This window comes from Xenopus tropicalis, chromosome 2 (genome assembly GCF_000004195.4).
Source record: "Xenopus tropicalis strain Nigerian chromosome 2, UCB_Xtro_10.0, whole genome shotgun sequence".
NCBI classification, from domain to species: Eukaryota; Metazoa; Chordata; class Amphibia; order Anura; family Pipidae; genus Xenopus; species Xenopus tropicalis.
Window position 1 is genome coordinate 150,791,298 of NC_030678.2, and position 19,918 is coordinate 150,811,215.

General features: G+C 41.7%; 2 protein-coding genes across 6 annotated transcripts in view; one reads left to right on the forward strand and one right to left on the reverse strand.

The window, feature by feature from the left end:
• Positions 1-1,763: 1,763 nt before the first annotated feature.
• nhlrc3 (NHL repeat containing 3) lies at positions 1,764-13,876 on the reverse strand. 2 transcript variants are annotated; one of them, XM_002936727.5, is made up of 8 exons: positions 13,794-13,876; positions 10,227-10,337; positions 8,864-9,016; positions 8,131-8,281; positions 6,536-6,736; positions 5,657-5,748; positions 4,552-4,664; positions 1,764-3,467 (listed from the first exon to the last, which is right to left on the reverse strand). In XM_002936727.5, the coding sequence occupies exons 2-8, from the start codon at positions 10,317-10,319 to the stop codon at positions 3,236-3,238; spliced, it is 1,035 nt and encodes a 344-aa protein (XP_002936773.2). In that variant the 5' UTR covers positions 10,320-10,337; positions 13,794-13,876; the 3' UTR covers positions 1,764-3,235. The 2 variants fall into 2 exon arrangements, with proteins under 2 accessions (XP_002936773.2, XP_031753093.1); XM_031897233.1 differs by lacking the exon at positions 13,794-13,876 and adding an exon at positions 13,419-13,711.
• proser1 (proline and serine rich 1) overlaps positions 13,792-19,918 on the forward strand; it is a 32,107-nt gene continuing 25,980 nt past the window's right edge. For 2 of the 4 annotated variants that reach the window (XM_002936726.5, XM_004911980.4), the window contains exons 1-2: positions 13,898-13,995; positions 14,934-15,288. In XM_002936726.5, the coding sequence (XP_002936772.1) occupies positions 15,244-15,288 (45 nt within the window). In that variant the 5' untranslated portion in view covers positions 13,898-13,995; positions 14,934-15,243. Of the gene's footprint in view, positions 13,867-13,896; positions 13,996-14,933; positions 15,289-19,918 lie in introns of those variants that run through there. The other 2 variants (XM_012957878.3, XM_012957877.2) reach the window with 2 other exon arrangements.

The window sequence follows — 19,918 nt, forward strand, 5'->3', positions numbered from 1 at the left end:
AGCCTACAAGTGCAGGGTTGTAAGTACCATTTAACGCATAGTTGTACTCAGCACTACAGATTCCATCCCATTAACTCAGGGGAACCCTGGCATTACTGCCACCCTTGAAGGTAGAGGTAGCTCTAGGGTTCCCACAGCAGCCAGTATCAACAGGCACAGTGACTTTGCCCTTATGTGTCGTACCTGCATGCGTTTTAGCGCCACACCACCTTGTGATTGCACTTATGCTGCAATTGTGTGAAAAATACAGCATTGTGGGTAAAAAAATTCTTGCAAATGTCCCCTACAGAGTAAAGATGGCCATACACAGGCCAATAAAAGCTGACAACAGTCTAAACCAGCATGTTATTGTTCTGTGTATGGGGCCCTCAAACCAACCTATATCTGAGAAAAAATTGACCAGATGTCAATCTGGCAGGCTTAAAAATCCCATCAGGATGAGGAGCACATCGGCGCATTAATGTGTTCCAATCATTCGGCCCTATCACCCCCCTCAAGGTGGGCATATCGGTGAATGATAGAAAATAAGATAAATAACCCTTTGCTGCTGAGGAGCTTTTGCCCCATCAGAGCTCTTATCTCCTCTACTCGTATAGCCAAATTAAACATTGAAATCATTGAACTTTAAAATACATAAATATATGAAACTTCTACTGTGACAGGAAAGAACAGAATTATTAAGGCTTATATACAAGAATGATAAGGAATTATGGGTAATTACATGACAGCAGTTCCATCATCAAGTTTAACACAAATGCATTTCTGTCCCTGAGAAGATGAATCGAGGCAATATTCTTTAAAATGAAAAGGGCATATGGATTAAATGCCTTTTGGTTACTTCTTAGGATTGTAATTAGAAAAATACAGTTAGACAAACCAGACTATAATTGCTTCCATACTGTTATTCAGTTGGGCAAGGTTATAACTGGGAACGTTTTAGCCGCAGAATTGGAATTAGTAATTAATAGGAACATTGAGATAACCCAAAGCCACTGATTAAGAACCTAAAGCTCCAGCAAGAAATAATCTGTGATTAAAGCACTTGCATTATTAATGGGACATATACCCTTCCATGTAACTTAATAATAAGTAAGCCTTTTATCATAAAAGCCCCTAAAAAGACCCTTTATGGCCCCCAGAATAACATACCTTTCTCCCTGCAGACGTTCTCATGCAGATTCTGTATCACAAGCAGCTCAACTTCGGCTCTCTCAGCTACATCCTAATCTAGCATGAAGCTCCACTCCTTTACTTTGCTGAGCTCTCCTTCTCTGAAGATGGTCGATCAGATGTCTGCTCCATTGGAAATCAGTAAGGCAACTCTTCCACCATCTCCCTCTCTTCCACAGTCAGAGAGGGAGGGGTGGGGCTTCAGGCTAAACTAGGAAAATAGCTGAGAGAGCTGAAGTTGAGCTGCTTGTGGTACAGAATCTTGATGAGACTGAGTGCAGGGAGAAAGGTATGTTATTCTGGGGGCTGTAAAGGGTCATTTTAGAGATAAAAAAAATGTTTACTTATTACTCTGAGCACTTTTGCAATTTACATTTATTAATTTTTATACTGTTAAAGGAGAAGGAAAGGCTAAGTCACTTGGGGGTGCCAAAATGTTAGGCACCCCCAAGTGACTTTAATTGCTGCAGCGAGCACTTCCTTTCTGCTTTGCGCTTGTGCAATAGACTAAAAAGCCGAACTTTCACTCTACTGCGCATGCGCCGGCCCAGGGATTTTGACAACAGAAAGAAGAAGGAAGCGCTCACTGCATGTACCCCGGGCTGGTGCGGTTTTCTCCAAACATTTTGGCACCACCAAGTGCCTTAGCCTTTCCTTCTCCTTTAATATCATAAATGTGTAACTTTAGTGCCCCCTGTTTAGTGAAGAAGAAAGTGCCTCCTGAGAGTTTAAGAATGACAGAACAATAGATCTGAGCAGAGAAGTACCAGGAGATGCTTCCTGCTTCAGAAAATGTAACTTCTGGCACTCTGCCTGACCCTCCCCCCAGCAAAACAAGTGGGGGGCACTCCCATTACACATTTATGACATTAGCAGCCTAAATACAACTCAGCTGCCCCCAGCCCTCCCTGATGAGTACATATGCAGTACAGTATGCATATGTACCAATCTCAAGATAGGGGCACCTCCCACTATCTCTCAGCTCAACCACCAGATTAAAAAGCAAATGTCTGGCAGCGATCTGGTGGGGGGATTTTTTTTAAAAACATTTTTTCCTTATATAGGCACCCAAGGGCCCCCTGCTAAGACTGAAGCCCTATGCATGGGGCCCTCTTGTGCCTATACAGAAATACATCCCTGATTATACTCTCTTCATCAACCATTCATAATACACTTAAATACAAAGCTCATGTGATATCACTGTCCCAATAAGTTCAGCCTTATTAAAGAAGCAACACAAATTATACCAAAATAATTTTTTGTAAATCCAATATTATAAATGACGTCTTGATAAGTGTAAACTTCTTCTGGTCACAGTCATCACATGACCTAATATATACTTTAAGGAGGTATTAATAGCTTGAATTTCTGTTCACTACTGTGGTTTAAATAAAACCCTATAGTTCCCCTTTAATGGGGCTTCATGCTGATCAAAGTGGTTTTGGCTTGAATGAGGTTTCCCCCACTGATATATATGTATACTGACAAACATATACGCAGATAAATAACATAATTTCAAGCAAGTAAGGAACAATAAACATGGATGCCACAGAACTGGAGATGAAATGCATCAGATTATTTGAAATGTACAGTAACTCCAGCCATGGCAACTGTAAACTCTTTTTATCTCCTTCATTTCATTTTTGTGTGCAGTTATCATGCATATAAACCAGATCTGGTTTACATGGAATCACGTCATCCTTATGTTGGTACAACAGGAAACGACAGGTGCAAAATACATTAGATAGCTCCAAGAAAGTGTTGGAGGATTTTAAGCAAATGAGACAATCCAGGTTTACTGAAATTAAAGTGCAAAGTTAATTGGTCCGAGTCGGGAAGAAATTTTCCCCCAGTTCTGAGGCAAAATGGCGGCAGCTTCAGATGAGGGTTTTCTCCTTCCTCTGTTATTAGGCCACTTGGCCAAAAGGTTAAACTTGACAGATGCCTTTTTTAACCTCATTAAGTATGTCTATGTACTTATGTTTTTCCTTAACTGAGACTGATCATTTTGCACACAATTACCCAGCAGGCTTTGCCATGCAAACTTGGGTTAGAAGCAAATGCTTTAATTTTTCACCATTATATATTTCTGGACCTGCTGAGCACCTATTTCTGCCACATACATGGAGCCAGTGTTGATATTGACATCAACAAGGTGTGGCTTAACTCCATCTGCCATCTGAATGGCGCTTGCAACATGGCAGTCTCCAATGCTTCCTATTGGAGGAACACTGAGGAACAGAACTCTGTTTATGTTTAGCTGTGCCACAACAAAGTACTGCTTGTCTGCCGTCAGCCTGTGGGAATGACAAAGAAAATAACCATGTAACAGAAAACAGCAACATGAAAGGGTACAGTTTTAGTACTTGCATTTGTCCATGTTTATATTATCCTCTTATCTTATGTTACCCTGTCTTAGGGCTATGGCACATACCTCCTTGGTACTTTTTCCTCTCAGTTCCATGTACTTCCTGTGTCCCATGCATTCCCTGTATATGCACAGTACAGATATTAGCAAATAATTTCTGTACAGTGCATTTGTGTAAAGATGCTGGGACACTGGAATATATGGGCACATAAGGCATTTTCACTGAGCCCGTCTAGCAATGTGAACACAGTTCTACCACTCAGTCACATATAATACACATTGTTGCTAGGGGTTTTATATTTTTAAATGCACTTCAATATCTAGTACAGGTATAGGATCTGTTATCCAGAAACCCATTAACCAAAAAGCTTTGATTTATGGGAAGGCCATCTCTCAAAGACAAAAAATTTTTTTTTTAAAAATGATTTCATTTTTCTCTCTGTACAAAACAGCACCTTGTACTTGATCCTAATTAAGATAAAATTAATTTTTATTGGAGGGGAAACAGGCCTATTGGGTTTATTTAATGTTTAAATGATATTTTCGTAGACGAAAATGGAGATCCAAATTATGGAAAGATCTCTTATCCAGAAAACCAAAGGTCCCAAGTATTCTGGATAACAGGTCCCATACCTGTTTAAGTATCACATAGCATAAATGCAAGACAGTGGCAGTAAAGATGCTTTTCAGAAATATGCTTTTTCAAGAAAGCAGAAGGGAGAGGAAAGGTGAGGAAAAACAAAATTAGAATAGAAAGATTAGATGGAGATGGGTAGAAGAGTATATCAGATGACGGGATGGGACAGAAGGACAGAGAGGAAAAGGGAAATACAGGAAAGGGAAGACCAGAGAACAACATTTGCCTGCTTGTTTGATTGGTGTTACCATACAGATAACCTCCTGCTTTAGAGAATGTCCATCACTTGCTGACTAGAATATAGGTTATGGCATGCTGTCTGGGTGTTTCAAAACTTCAGTTGTAACCATGGTATTCTGAACAAATTTGTCTATACCGGACAGAATAAGGCCCATCTTCTGTGAAGCAGCTGCTCCATGTTCCGATCCACTCTCCAGAGGTTTTATCGAATGCCTGCATCCTTTTATTTCCCCTGTCTGCAACCCAAACCTATAAAAACCCAATTAGACTTCTTACAGAAGATATAGTTACAATGAACAGTGACGTTATAATATGCAAGAAAAATGTAGGACTTTATACACGTAGCTCTTTATCACTATTTACTACATAAACAATAATAAAACTCAATTGCTTGATAAATCATTGCTCTAAGGAATGGAAATTAGTATTGTCAGTGTTTTTACCTGTAGAGAAGGGACAATAATGCCGAACGCTGTACTCTGAATTATTTAGGTCAGGGATATCAAACCCTTTAGATTTCAAAGTGAGAGATGTTTGTTGTAGTTGACAGCCAGAGGGTCAGAGGATGGCTATGCCTAATATAGGTGGTGGAAAAATCTGAGGAGGAGGAGACAAGCCCCATCTCCCAATGCTGATGTTACCATCACCTACAGATGCACACATTGTAACTGGCACAGCCTCGGGGGGATTCCAGTGCCCACTCACAAGGCACAAAATACCTGAACCAGAACAAACAAGGCCTAAGGTAAATGGAGCTAACTCATAGTGCCAATGCCAACTAACAATAGCATACATCTCTCCAGTTTTATGCTTGAAATATGGCTTAGAGTTATAAATATAAGTAAAATGTTGCTATATGTTTGTGCCAATACAATACTATTAAATATTATATATATTAAATATTTAGGCCAGTACTTTGCTGCATGAGCCTGCATGTACATCAGCATTATGGCAATAGCCATACAGCAGAAGGAGACTCTGCAATACAACAGTACAGAGTAATTTAGTAGTCCTATACTATTGCACATAAAAGAACAATGCTTATTTATGTGACCTATATGCATGGGGGGGAGTTCCACTGTTCCCCCAACAATGGCTGCTTTGAAGCTTAATTCAGATTCATAAGAAAGGAGTAAACAAGCGTAAACTCTACATCACTGGCACTCTGTAACTTTGATTACATAGACTATATGTTGTTGGTTGGGAAAGGGTTAAAGATATAAAATAAAAAGTATTCTTACTCTTCCCACTTCATCCACAGTGACACTGTGTGGGATAAAGAACTGACCAGGTTTTGTGCCACGGCCTCCCAAAGTCCAAAGCAGCCAGAAGTCTGAAAAAGAAACTCCACATATTAGCAAGTAATACTCATCCTCATTGAGATAGTACAATGGGATTGTGTGAGAGTGTGACTGAGTGTGTGATTATAAACAGATTATGTTTAAAATATAAATGTATAAGGCAAAAGGGGTGTTATGATGCATTCACCCTTCACATACACCAAAAGTAAGGTTTCTCTGACCAACCTTAATAACCAACCTGACTATGTAAGTCTGCCCCTGCCTATTCAGCATACAGCTTGTCCAAGTGTTAATACAAAAAACTTGCAAAGCAATATCATCCCTGACATGTTATTGAAGAGATACTGTCATCGGACAATTGATTATATGATGACAATATTCCTTGCCATTAAAGTCCCATTATACAGAACCATGAAGATGCTTGTAACCAGCAGCTGCCATTAAAGGAGAAGGAAAGGCTAAATCACTTGGGGGTGCCAAAATGTTAGGCACCCCCAAGTGACTTTAATCGCTTACCTTGTACCCCGGCCTGGTGCCTCTGTTAGGAGAGGTACCTGCAGCGAGCACTTCCTTCTTCCGTATGTCTTCTGCCAGCAAAATCCCTTGGCCGGCGCATGCGCATTAGAGTGAAAAGCCGAGTTTGTTGTTAAAGTTTGGCTTTTCACTCTACTGCACATGCGTAAGCGCGAACAAGGAAGACGAAACACTTCAAGGTCAGCGATTAAAGTCACTTGGGGGTGCCTAACATTTTGGCACCCCCAAGTGACTTAGCCTTTTCTTCTCTTTTAAGGATGACAGAGTGCATGGGATGTACTGTACCTTTAGTGAACTTCAGAATCCTGTTATTCAGCCCACCGTCTCCATCCACAATATACAAATCCCCAGAGTTCTCCACAAATATTTCTGCAGGCTGATCAAACTGAAGTGGATCCAAAGCAGAGCCAGATTTTCCTGCGGTGCCAAGGACTTGAAGGAGTTTTCCAGATGGCGAATACTTTTTTACTGTGTGCCCAAAGTTCCCTGTAAATGAATACATTTAAAGCAAAACCTTTTATAGTTCTCAGTATACAGAAAAAAACACTAACATGGCAAAATGTAAAAGGGCTTTTATTGTATAAAACATAAGGGGGCATTTATAAAGACCTGAAGTGTGAAAGCCTGGCTACACTCTGCACCTTGTGCCATGCATTCCTACATGCATGCCCCTGAACAAAGGCATATGTAATTACTTACCTTATACCCCTGGCCGGTGCTCCTGTTAGGATAAAATTGCACCGGCCAGGGGTTAATGCAGGTGAGTGATCATCTTCCTTCCTTCACCTTCTGATGAGATACTGGGGCCCATGCATTCGCAGTTGAGTGAAAAGCCAGCTTTTTTTTGTCAAACTCCGCTTTTCACTCCACTGTGCATGTGCGAAGACAGAAGAAGGAATAGGATTGCTTTGTCTCATACCCGGCCCGGTGCCAGTTCTCTCCTAACAGGAGCCCCGCCTGGGGGTTTCAGGTAAGCGATTAAAATCATTGGGGGTGCCTAAGATTTTGGCACCCAATGATTGTTACTTCTTTAATTTGTATCAGCGTTAATACACAGCCACTAAGCTGCATTCAATTCTAAGCTGCAATAAGTCCTGACACTAGTAAATGAATGTCAAACATATTGTAATGAATTAACATCCATGTGCTTTGATAAATGTGTCAGTTCATTAACACTTTACTGACAAGGAGCAAGGAGTTTTTTGTAGCTCACACAATTCCCAGTTACAGTCAGGTGATCCCACAGGTGGCCAATAAAAAAACAACCATTTGGGGTTTTAACCTTATAAGGCTGCAAGTTGCAAGTACAATTCAGTGCCCCTATAAAATGTATAATGAAGCAGAAGTCTTGATGAATCAAATAGAAGTGAGTGTAGGACTGGCCAGACCGGGGATGACTAGTTGGCACATAGTTAGGACATAGTTGGCCAGCTTGAATTTATTGCAATACATTGACAACTAATCCCTGTTTTGTTTAAAGGGAGGGGCAATTCCTAGTAGCTTAATGTCTTATGTATTCTGATAATGGGTGAATGCATAGGACCTCTTGTTTTTTGTCTGTTTGGAAAAATCATTTAGTGAAAGTCTGAAAAGCCAATGTGACATTTCCCAGTTTGCACTGGCAGCCAGTCAGTACAGCAAAGTATGTGTGGCATAAAATGGAATCAGTCAGTTTCTGCAAAACAGAGACCATTTTTTCAGGCAATAAAAACAGGTTTTTCCACAACCAACCAAGATAACTAAAACAGCATCACAACATAAACACACTATGTTGTTTTTTTTTTCTGTTTTTTTTTACAAATTAAGCCTTTGCAATAGAAATAAACTACTTGTTGTCCAAAGACATTTCCTTTGCAATGTACAGTAATGAGTGCACTTGCCTTGTCCAACATCTGTTATCCAAATGGAATGCTCTTTATCTGTGCTGACTGCAAATATACCATGAGGCATATCGATCGAGTCTGTATTCCACTGCTGTTTAAAATATCCCTCTTCTGTAAATACCAGCACTTTGGATACATTTTCCCCTCTCTGAATAGAAGTAAAGTAAAAAAAAAAAAAAGTTACAATGTATGTCCAAATTAAATTATATATAAACAACAGCTCCACATATCTTCATAAAATGATTGTACTACTGCATCCATGGCCTTGTAAACAGCATTGCACATGTACCTGCACCTGTGGATTCCCCTTTACCTGGACACCCCTTAAGCGCTAAGTAGGTGATGACAGCGATGTCATTTTATATTTACATGACAGCTTGCAGGCAGCATAAGCACTGAGTATTTAGAAGGCAGAGGTACTTGTGAAGAATAGATGGAGTGCAATCTAGCTGGCTGGGCGCAATGGTCATGCCAGTATGTAGTAAAGCGTCACACTATCTAAGAACAGCTCCTTGCACTGTGTGTGCATTACTACAACCTTTGTGTTAGGTGGAAAAACTCAGTAAAAAGCTTGAACTGCAGGTGATATCCCCATGGGTACATATCCTAAAGGAAGTACCCTTGTATCCCTCTGCAAGAAAAGCAATATAAAAATTCAACTTTTTTTTCAAACTAAAACTGTTAGGTATAATGTTAATTTAATAGAGCACTTAAAATGTAGTAATCTTACCTGTGCTACATAAACCAATGAATTTGTAGGATCCACAGCAACGCCAAAGGTGACACCAGTGAAATAGTCTGCATTTTTTGGCCACCCTACATCTAACTTGTATAGTGGATTATCTTTTTCCTCTTTATTGTAAATCAGTAGGGAGAGACGAATCTGTAATGTAAAATACATATGTATCAGTCCTCTGATTTATATTGAATCTGCTTATAAGAAAAGGAATGACTCACTGAAGCTTGGGTTATAGCAAATAATGTACCCCTTGTAAAATATGAGGATATTAGAAGTTACCTTGGAGTTCCATGACCATTTATATATGGCCATGCAACTCCTCGTGACTTATTATATCCCTATATTTTACGACGAGGGAACATTATTCACTGTATATACATTCCTTTCTCTCTTCTATCATTATATTATTTTATAAATTTATAAGGTTATAGCATTCTTGGAAACATCCCTCTGATCCTTCTAATGAGTCTGATGCTTCTGTTGATATTTTTAAACTGGACACTGATTGGATTACAAATATTTACTAATAATTCTGCTGTAATATTCTATAACTGCACAGTTCATCTGTCTCTAGTGACTGCTTAGCATTGACTACTTCTATCTCCTTTCTCACCTATGCTTACTAGTGACATTGATTTCCCACTTCTCACAAAAGACCAGAGGAGTTATTTACAATCACTGGGGGGTACAAGTGCAAAAATTCACCATCAGGGTTACTGCTCTCCAAACTGAGCACTGAATCAAAAATCCAGTGTTCGGCGCAGAGAGCAGCATCGAGAGGCTCAGAGGCAGGCACTATGGACAACGACCCAATGCGGGCTGCACCTCTTGCCATTACATACTGTGTGCCTCTAAATGACACACAAGGTATGGCGTGGGACACCTATGAGCCTCCCCTCATCTGCCACTCACTAATACAGCAATGACTAATGCAATTAGCACTGTATTAGTGAAGGGAACCACAAATCTCTGCATTTCAAGTGTACAGGGGCCTGCAGCTATTTGCACAATGTCCCACAAAGACAGGTGCACAGTAGCCCTATTCCTAATAACTGCCCAAGGGCTGTCCTTCATCTTGTATGCCAAGTATGACTCAATGATGTGAGGTGTCCAAGACACAAACTTACCACTCACTGCACTTTATTCTGGGAGTGCAAACCATGGGAAAAGGTGCACAGTGCACCCTGCCTGGCAATTTGTAAATGAGCCTCTGTGACTTTGTCTTGTCAGCAATAAAGCAACTGAGCGAGGATGGCTGCCATACATGCAACAGCCTGTGTGAATGAGCCCATATGATTGAATCTGATATTTATTTGTGGTTTGTTGTAGTGAGCATCAGGCTACACATACTCACCTTGCTTGGATGTAAGCCATCCCAATGGAAGAGCAGTATTACAAACATGGCTGCAAGGGAGACTGCACACACCCAACTCAGCTGCCGCTTCATATTGCTCCTGCCTCAGTGCTAAGGAACAGTAACAATAAAACATTTTACTGAAAAATGATATATTATCCCCTTCAAATAATACCCCGTCCCACAGCATGCTATTTATTTACTGTGCTTTTGGCACAAATACCTTGATTATATCCCTTTCCTATATCTCTCAACATTTGAAAAACTGAAACATGGACATAGTTTACTGCTGTACAGTCATGGCAAACATTTTTGCCACCTCAACAGTGTAGCCAAACCCCAAAAATACTATGCCCAGTGAACAAATACACACCCCTTTTTACAATCACAGACACAAAGTGGCCCCTAAAGCATTCTATGACAGATGATTATATTACCTCTTTTAAAAAAGACACTTATTAAATACACATTTTGCAAGTTGGCTGCATGTATGACGCATTTGTGTGCAGTCATGCGTCCAACTTGCAGCATGTTTATTTAATAAGTTTTAGATAGACAGAATCAGTGATGGCCTAACAAGCATTCCATTGCAATCCACACTTCCCCTCCTCTCCAGACAGCCATGCTTAGTATAGTATGGGGATTGACACTGCAGTCTCTGGTATAAGCAGACAAATAAATATGACTTTTAATGAGCTATCTCGGACCGATGGTGGGGGAGCCAAAAATCATGGATGTCCTGGCAAAAGCAGCCAGTTAGGGGCAATGTTCCCTCTAATTCTTACTTGGCTATGTGTGCAAAGAAATTATTTTGTGTGCACATTTTAAACTTGTTTGCGCTTTTTCGAATGGTATGCTCAGGTCAGAATAAAGGAAAACTACCCCGTCCCCTCAGACAAAAGCCCCCATCCACTGCCCTCCAATTGAGCCCCCCTCTCCACAGAGTCTATTTCAATGAAAAGTGTCTCTGTTTGTAAAGCTGGCCTATAGATGCAGAATAGCACAGTGAAGCTAGCAGGCACCATCATCTGTATCTTTGGCTCCGTTTGGCGACACATATCTTGCGAGCGCACGTGCAGTTAACATGGACCAGAAGATGATGCCTGCTAGTTCTGCTTCTATAGGTCAGCTTTTCATTGAAATAGATTCTGCATTCTGCAGGGAGGAAGCTCAATGGAGGACAGTGGATGGGGGCCATTATCTGGGGGGGGGGTTAGTTTTCCTATTAATACAAAATTTTGTTTTCACACAAATTTCTTTGTGCACAAGCACACCCTAGTGGAACATTGCTTGGGAGATATGCAATTTCAGAATTTGTGTGTGGGGTGTGGAGCCTATGCATTTGTTGCTGTTAGGCTCTTGGTTAATAATTTAACTTAACATTTTTCTTTATAGAAATCTTGTTCCCAGAAAGCCAGAGTATAAGGATCTGTAGCATATTAATGCACAGCCACTGGCAGCTAAACCCATGGCCAACTGTCCACCTTTATGTGCCCAAAGAAGCCTCTCTACCTAGGGGCACATTTACTTACTCACGAACTGGCCGAATGCGTCCGATTGCTTTTTTTTCGTAATGATCGGTATTTGGCGATTTTTCGGAAAATTGTCGCAACATTTTCGTTGCCATTCCGAATGTTGCGCAAAATCTGGCGATTTTTTCGTAGCGTTACTACTTGCGCGAAAAGTCGTGACTTTTTCGTAGCCTTCGCGCCGAGTACGAAAGATTCGGATTCATTCAAGCTTCAGTATGGTGACTTTTCTTGGGCCAGGTTGGAGCTGCAGGGTGCCATTGAGTCCTATGGGAGACTTTCCTTGGGCCGGGTTGGAGCTGCAGAGTGCCATTGAGCCCTATGGGAGACTTTCCTTGGGCCGGGTTGGAGCTGCAGAGTGCCATTGAGCCCTATGGGAGACTTTCCTTGGGCCGGGTTGGAGCTGCAGAGTGCCATTGGGCCCTATGGGAGACTTTCCTTGGGCCGGGTTGGAGCTGCAGAGTGCCATTGAGCCCTATGGGAGGCTTGCCTTGGGCCGCGTTGGAGCTGCAGAGTGCCATTGAGCCCTATGGGAGACTTTCCTTGGGCCGGGTTGGAGCTGCAGAGTGCCATTGAGCCCTATGGGAGACTTTCCTTGGGCCAGGTTGGAGCTGCAGAGTGCCATTGAGCCCTATGGGTGACTTTCCTTGGGCCGGGTTGGAGCTGCAGAGTGCCATTGAGCCCTATGGGAGACTTTCCTTGGGCCAGGTTGGAGCTGCAGAGTGCCATTGAGCCCTATGGGAGACTTTCCTTGGGCCAGGTTGGAGCTGCAGAGTGCCATTGAGCCCTATGGGAGACTTTCCTTGGGCCAGGTTGGAGCTGCAGAGTGCCATTGAGCCCTATGGGAGACTTTCCTTGGGCCAGGTTGGAGCTGCAGAGTGCCATTGAGCCCTATGGAAGACTTTCCTTGGGCCAGGTTGGAGCTGCAGGGTGCCATTGAGCCCTATGGGAGGCTTCCAAAATCATGCTAAGTCTGAAAGTTTCGCCCGCCGCTTACGAGCGCTCAATATGAAAAAGTCACGACAAGATACGAGCGCATCGTAATGGCTACGAAAAACTCACGTTTTTTCGCGCAAATCGTATTGGTAACGAAAAAGTTGCGTCAATTTCCGAAAAGTCGTAAAGGCGCCGAAAAAAATCGCAAAAATATGAAAAAGTCCCAAAATGTTTGTTTTCCAATCGGAATTTTTCCAATTCGGATTCGTGGGTTAGTAAATGTGCCCCCTAGAGTTACTTCATTTCACCCGGCCCTAGCACAAAAACATTCTTTTTTGGTCAAATTGTGAGAAGAGGCTCTAATAGCGGCAGGTACTGTTGACAACCAAAAAGTAAAAGCTTAAAACTAGCAATTACTATTGATACCTATTAGATACTCCTAATTTAGCCCAAGTTATCCCTAAAACATTCTCCTAGTCTTCACATAAAATACTGGACCCTATTTTGGGGCCTTGGAGCTTCCTGCTGCCAAACTGACAGGGACTGGCACACTTAGGAGTTAGGACCAGAGGAAACTATTTTAATTTCACCCATTGTTTTCTCCTAAATTAACCCTTGTTTTTGTCCCTGAATTGTGAAAAATCTGCCCCTTGTTGCACAGAAATACTAAGACCCTCTGATACTACAGTAAAAAAGCCAAAAACCCCTCTAGATTACTAGATGTTACCCACTGTCTTCTTCTAAATTAGCCATTGTGCAAAGAAATCGGGGCCTTGGTAACAGAAGACAATGAGATTTTAACACGGCCATAGTTTGCACAAATACTCTCCCCTTTTTGGCCAAATCGGGAGATGATGTTTAGAAGCCGCAGGTACTGTCAGAGACCAGGTAAAAGTCTTTTTAAGGGTCCCTGGTACAAGTCGGAGTTCTGAGCATCAAATATAAATGACTTCTGAAGAAATACTGGTAGCCGAAGTGGCGTAGAGCATTGCAAACAACCAACACCAAAAAAAAAAAAAAAGAAAAGTATTTTATCTTTTTGTTGTCTTACAAAAGTGGGAGGGGCTTGCAGAAAAAAAACACAGCTTGTGAGCGGACTTACCGCCACTTAGTAGCAGCTTCCGCCTGTGGAACGCAAAGTTACGCCGTCTCCGCTCGCCACGCCCACACAGCGGGTACGTGATGCGTCATTGCGCTTACGTGCAGCCGTGACGCCACAGTCTCGCGTGATGAGATTTGCAGTGTCGGGGTTCTCCTGTGAGACAGGAGCTAAAGAGCTTGCAATTAATAAGTTCGCGGGAGGTGTAAGTAGCGATCCGGGACTGCGGGCTGTGAGAGCAAAAGCGGGACTGTGGGCTTTATGCCTTAATAACCAAAAGCAAGCGGGCTCGGGTCGACTGTCCCCTTTGATGGCGGCCCAGTTGGGATCTGTTATAAAGGAGGCTTGGGAGCTGGGCTGTTCTACTTAAGGGTTCCTGGTGTAATGCAAAGAACTGTGCCAATGTACTCTTCTTACAGGAAAGTCTGAGTCTATGGGAAGTCGCACAAAGGGCCCATATGTAGAATTGTTGTAGAACTCATTTCTGAATAATGAATCCCTTATCTGTGCAAAAGCAACATAACTGTAACTGCTGGTTATAACTGGTCTTAAAGTCTTTACCTGCATGCTATGGTTCAGCTAAAGTGAGCAGTATGCCGGGAATGTTGTTTTTCTCTTTATGTGGAAAGTCATATAAACATACAATAAAACCTATGTATCAGAAAGGGATACTTTGCTGTTACACTTAGGGGGTAATGTTATAACCGGCACTAGTATTACTGCAGTCTAGTAACCCATAGCAATCATTCACAGTGCGCTACACAATGCCCACTGCCTATTAGTTACCCTTGATTGCTAAAACTGTAGCAAACTTGCCTTGTATGTATGTATATCTTTATTTATAAAGTGCTACTTATGTACGCAGCGCTGTACAGTAGAATACATTAATACAAACAGGGGGTTAATAAGATAATAGATAAATACAAAGTATAATAATAAATACAGATAAATACAGCAGCAATAAGTTAAGAGTCGAGGACACAAGAGGAAGGAGGTCCCTGCCCCGTAGAGCTTGCCTTACAACATTACCCCAATAGTTTTAACTTAGAATTAAGTATACACAAGAACACAGTTGTCCATATTTAATGAAACATATCCCCTTGTTCATACAGTTATAACCTTATAGCTTTTTTCTATTTTCAGAATGATGATGCCAGTTGAAACACTGCTTTCCTCTGCCTACTTTGATGCAGCCGTCTGAATGTGTACAGAGTCTCTTTGCTGGTCATGTAAAAGGATCATATAGTCACTCTGGGGTCTACTTCCTGCCACACTATTTCCTGTCATCATGGGAAACTGCACATCTCAATGTGACTTCAGGTCCAGCATGGCTTAAGAAACATTCTTTTAATTGTACATCAATTGAAGAAACAGGCTTTGCCCCTGGTTTGCTTTGCTTTAAGATCTAAAAGACTGTTATTGACACTGTGCATTGAATGAGAAGAAAGCAGCCATGGATAAAAAGTCGTTTGAGATGGTTCTGGATGAAGTAAGAAAGGTAATAATGGTCCTTTCATTTATACAAAATACTATCTTTATTTGGAAGTATAAAGGATTTTGGATATTACCGGCAGGAAGCGGTGGCATTCAGTAGTGCAAGGTGCCACCACTGCAGGAACAGGACTTGTACCATAGGAAAGGAGGTTGCTACAGGGTATCATGCACTGAGGAAACAACTGCAGGAGCAAAACTTATACCATAAAAAGGATGTTCTACAGGGTATCATGCACTAAATGTCAGGAGTAGCATTCACTATGCCAGTCACTAGGCCAAGTTATAGCTTAGTGCTGCGTGCATTAGAGGGGAAATTCCCTCTAGAGTAACTTTTTGCATGTTGTGGTCTGTAGCATTTTAAGTAAAGCTGGCTATACACTTGAAGATCTTTCACTGATATGCCCACTATTGCGCCTTTGAGCTAATGATTGGATTATAATTGCTGCTATGCAGGCAGTCAGATTGAGGACTTCATCAATATGCAGAAGAGATCCATGGTCTTATGGGAAAATCAAATCTGTCCAATCGACATTTGGTCAATTTTCTGCCACATGTCGGTTTGGCACATCGGTGGTTACTTTTAGTCACATTAGTGCCACCTAGAACGCTATATTTTCTGACTCAAACAGTATCTAGTGCAGTTACTGTACAGTCTGCCATAGTTCTGGCATGTAGAGTATCTAATGATGCTACAGTAATCACAACAAAGTTCAGCTGCATTCAGCCTTTGAGCAGTTCCTAAAAGCTACCTATGCATAGTTTTGCTGATGGAAGGATATATGTATTTGTCTGCATTAACTAGAACAAACTGCTATGACTGGAACCTTTGTTTGGGTCTTTAGTGAAAACACATTACCTGTTTAAAGGAACAGTAACACCAAAAAATGAAAGAGCTTTAAAGTAATAAAAATATAATGCACTGTTGCCCTGCACTGGTAAAACTGGTGTGTTTGCTACAGTAACACTACTATAATTTATATAACGGAAAATCATATCATACTTACCGAGATTTTCGTTTCCTGGACTGGAACATGGCAGTGGGCACCAATGGGTTAATCCCCCCTGCCGTGAGGAAGGTACAGGAAATGACACAATATAAAAGACTTCCCCTTCCCCCAGCGCCCCATCTCTACTGACTGAGTGCAAAACTTAGGGTGGGAAGTCCCGTGCCCACTGCCATGTTCCAGTCCAGGAAACGAAAATCTCGGTAAGTATGATATGATTTTCCGTTTTCCTGTTCCTTCCACATGGCAGTGGGCACCAATGGGACATAACAAGCTTACAACATAGGGAGGGTAAACAATTATTTATTAGCAGTAGCCTCCGATAGAATAGCCCTTCCAAATACAGCTAAGTTAGAAGTAAAAGTGTCAAATTTATAATGCTTAGAGAAAGTACAAGGAGAAGACCAAGTTGCAGCTCTGCAAATTTCCTCTGAAGACACCTGAGCCCGGTATGCCCAAGACGCCGCCATCCCTCTCGTAGAATGTGCTTTCAGACCTGAAATCGGGGCTGCCTGTAATGAGTACGCAATTTGAATACATTCTTTAATCCATCTAGCAATGGAACCTTTTGAAGCTTTGGATCCTGGATTTTTCCCTGCAAAAGTAACCAGCAAAGCATCCGATTTGCGGATTGAAGAAGTTTTCTCTAAATAAATTCTTAGACATCTAACCACATCTAGAGTGTGGAGTTTTTTCTCAAGCTCATTCTCCGGACAGGTATGAAAAGATGGAAGGATGATCTCTTGAGACTGATGGAACTTTGAAGAGACTTTAGGGACAAAATTATCCTCCGTTCTAAGAACAACTCTGTCTTGAAAAAAGGTGATTTTGGATGGTTTGATGGATAATGCGTGGATTTCTCCTACCCTTCTGGCTGTGGTAATAGCAAGCAGAAAAGAGGTTTTTAGGCAAACCATTTTGAGAGAAGCTTTATCCAAAGGTTCAAAGGGATCTTCCATCAGAGCATTTAGTACTAAAGAGAGGTCCCAAGGAGGAATCTTCTGTTTACACACAGGTCGAAGTTTGCTAAGACCTATGAAAATTTTTTAACCAACGGATTTTTCGCCCAAGAACAATCTGCAAAAGAAGAGATAGCTGTGACTTGTCCTTTAAGCGTAGAGTTGCTAAGGTTGCGATCCGCTCCTTCTTGAAGGAATTCGATCAAAGGGCCCACCGAATTTCCAAAAGGGTTAACATTTCTGGAAGAACACCAACTGGAATAAACGTCCCAGACTTTAGAGTATTTAAGATGAGTCGAAGGTTTTTTGGAAGCCAAAATAGTAGAAAGAGCTTTGCTCGGGATTCCTTGCTGACTCAGCCGGTTCCTTTCAACTTCCATGCTGTTAAAGCCCAACTCATTGGATTTGGATGGAAGAGGGACCCTTGTGATAGAAGATCCTTGCAAATTGGAAGATGAAACGGTTTGTCTACAGCCATCTGAATTAAAAGAGGAAACCAAGGTCTCCTGGGCCACCATGGAACTAACAGAACTACATTTGCTTTGTCTTCCCTGATCTTCTTGATTGTTTTGGAGATCATTGCAGTGGGAGGAAATACGTAGGCTTGACTGAAGTTCCACTGGAAAGAAAAAGCGTCCCAGAAGATGGTTCTTTTGTCCTGTCTCCAGGAACAAAAAACTGGAATCTTCTTGTTGTGAAAATTCGCCATGAGGTCTATGGAAAATGGACCCCATTTGTTGGAAATCGTTTTGAAAACCTTTTGATTGAGTTCCCATTCTCTTGTTGAGAATTTTCTGCTGAGCCGATCTGCTAATTGGTTCTGGGTCCCCGGTATGTAACAGGCCGCTAGAAGTTTGAGATTCTTTTCTGCCCAATTCAGAATAATTGTGGTCGTGTTCAACAAACTTACAGATTTGGTGCCTCCCTGTTTGTTTAAGTAATTTACCGTAGTTTGGTTGTCTGACCTGATAAGCACTTCCTTCCCTAAGATAAGGGGACGAAAGTAAAGTAGACTCTGAAGCACTGCATTTAGCTCCCTCCAATTGGAAGATTTCTTCACATCTTGTTTTTTCCAAGTCCCTTGACAAGTGAGTCCCTTGTAGTGAGCTCCCCAGCCCTTGAGACTGGCATCCGTGGTAATGATCTCCCACGAAGGAGGAGTTAAGGACACTGGGACTAGAAGATTCTGGGTCTCCATCCACCAGTTCAATGTGTTGATGGTGTGATCTGATAATGAAATTATCTGGGAATCCCTCCGATAATCTTTGTCCCATTGATTGAGGAAATCTACTTGTAGCTGTCTCAAGTGTATTCTTGCCCATCTGATCGAATCTATAGTGGAATTGAGTTTCCCTATAACTTGTTGGCAAACTTTCGCTGTGGTGACAGGGTGATGAATGATGGATAACACCTGTGTTTGAATATCTGGAATTTTCTCTGTGGGCAGCCTGAGGTGAAATTTCTTTGTGTTGATGATGGTTCCCAAAAAAGTGATTTCTTGAGTGGGTTTCAACATTGATTTTTCCCAATTCACTAGCCATCCCCAATCCATAAGGGTTTTGATCACAATTTGAAGATGATCTAGGAGGAGTTGCCTTGTTTGAGCTTTGACTAGGAGATCGTCTAAATATCCAAAAATCTGGATCCCCTGAAGCCTGAGATGAGCTAAAAGCGGGGCTAACACCTTGGTGAAAGCTCTGGGAGCCGTAGACAGACCGAAGGGCATGGCTTGATATTGAAAATGTTTTCCCAGGATGAAAAACCTGAGAAACTTCCTGTGAGGTTTCCATATGGGAACATGGAGATACGCATCTGCGAGATCTATCTTTGCCATCCAATCTCCACGGCAGATGTGTTGTGATATAACCCTGATCGAATCCATTTTGAATGAACGAATTAACAGGACTTGGTTGAGTACTCTTAAGTTCAGAATAACCCGAAACTGACCGTTTGGTTTTTTCCTTAGAAACAGATGAGAATATATTCCTCCAAATTTCTCTTGTTTGGGCACTTCTGAAATTACTCCTTTTCTTAAAAGGTCTGAGAGAATGGAGCGAAGCTTCTTGATGGCCTCTGAAGACCTGATTTTTTCTGATGACACGAAGCTTCTCTTGGGATAACTCTTTAATTCCAAAGCATATCCTTCTGTGATGGTTTTGATGACCCAGGCATCTTTTGTATGTTGAGCCCACACTGCCCCAAACATATTTAATCTTCCTCCTACTCGAGACAGAGGGGCTCTCGCACCATCATGCTGATTTTTATCTGTTTTCTGATCTTTCTTGTCGTAATTCTGGAATCTGGATCTCCATGGTTGCCTTTGAAAAGGTTTCCCTGGCTTGTACTGTTTGGAATCACGAAAGGACTGTTTGGGATTTCTGAATGGTTTTCTTTCTCTCTTATCTTGAGGTAAAAAAGCTGATTTTCCAGCAGAAGCTTTGGATATAATCTGCTCCAACTTATCTCCAAAAGCAAATTTCCTTTGAATGGGAGGGAGCAAAGATTATGTTTGGACTGAGAATCTGCATGCCAATGACGCAACCACAAGGCTCTTCTGGCTGCCACAGCCAACCCCATGGCTTTGGCTGCGAATCTAACTCCATCCAATGAAGCTTCTGAAGTAAAGTCGTTGACCATCTTTACATCTTGAATGAGCTCAATAATTTTCTCT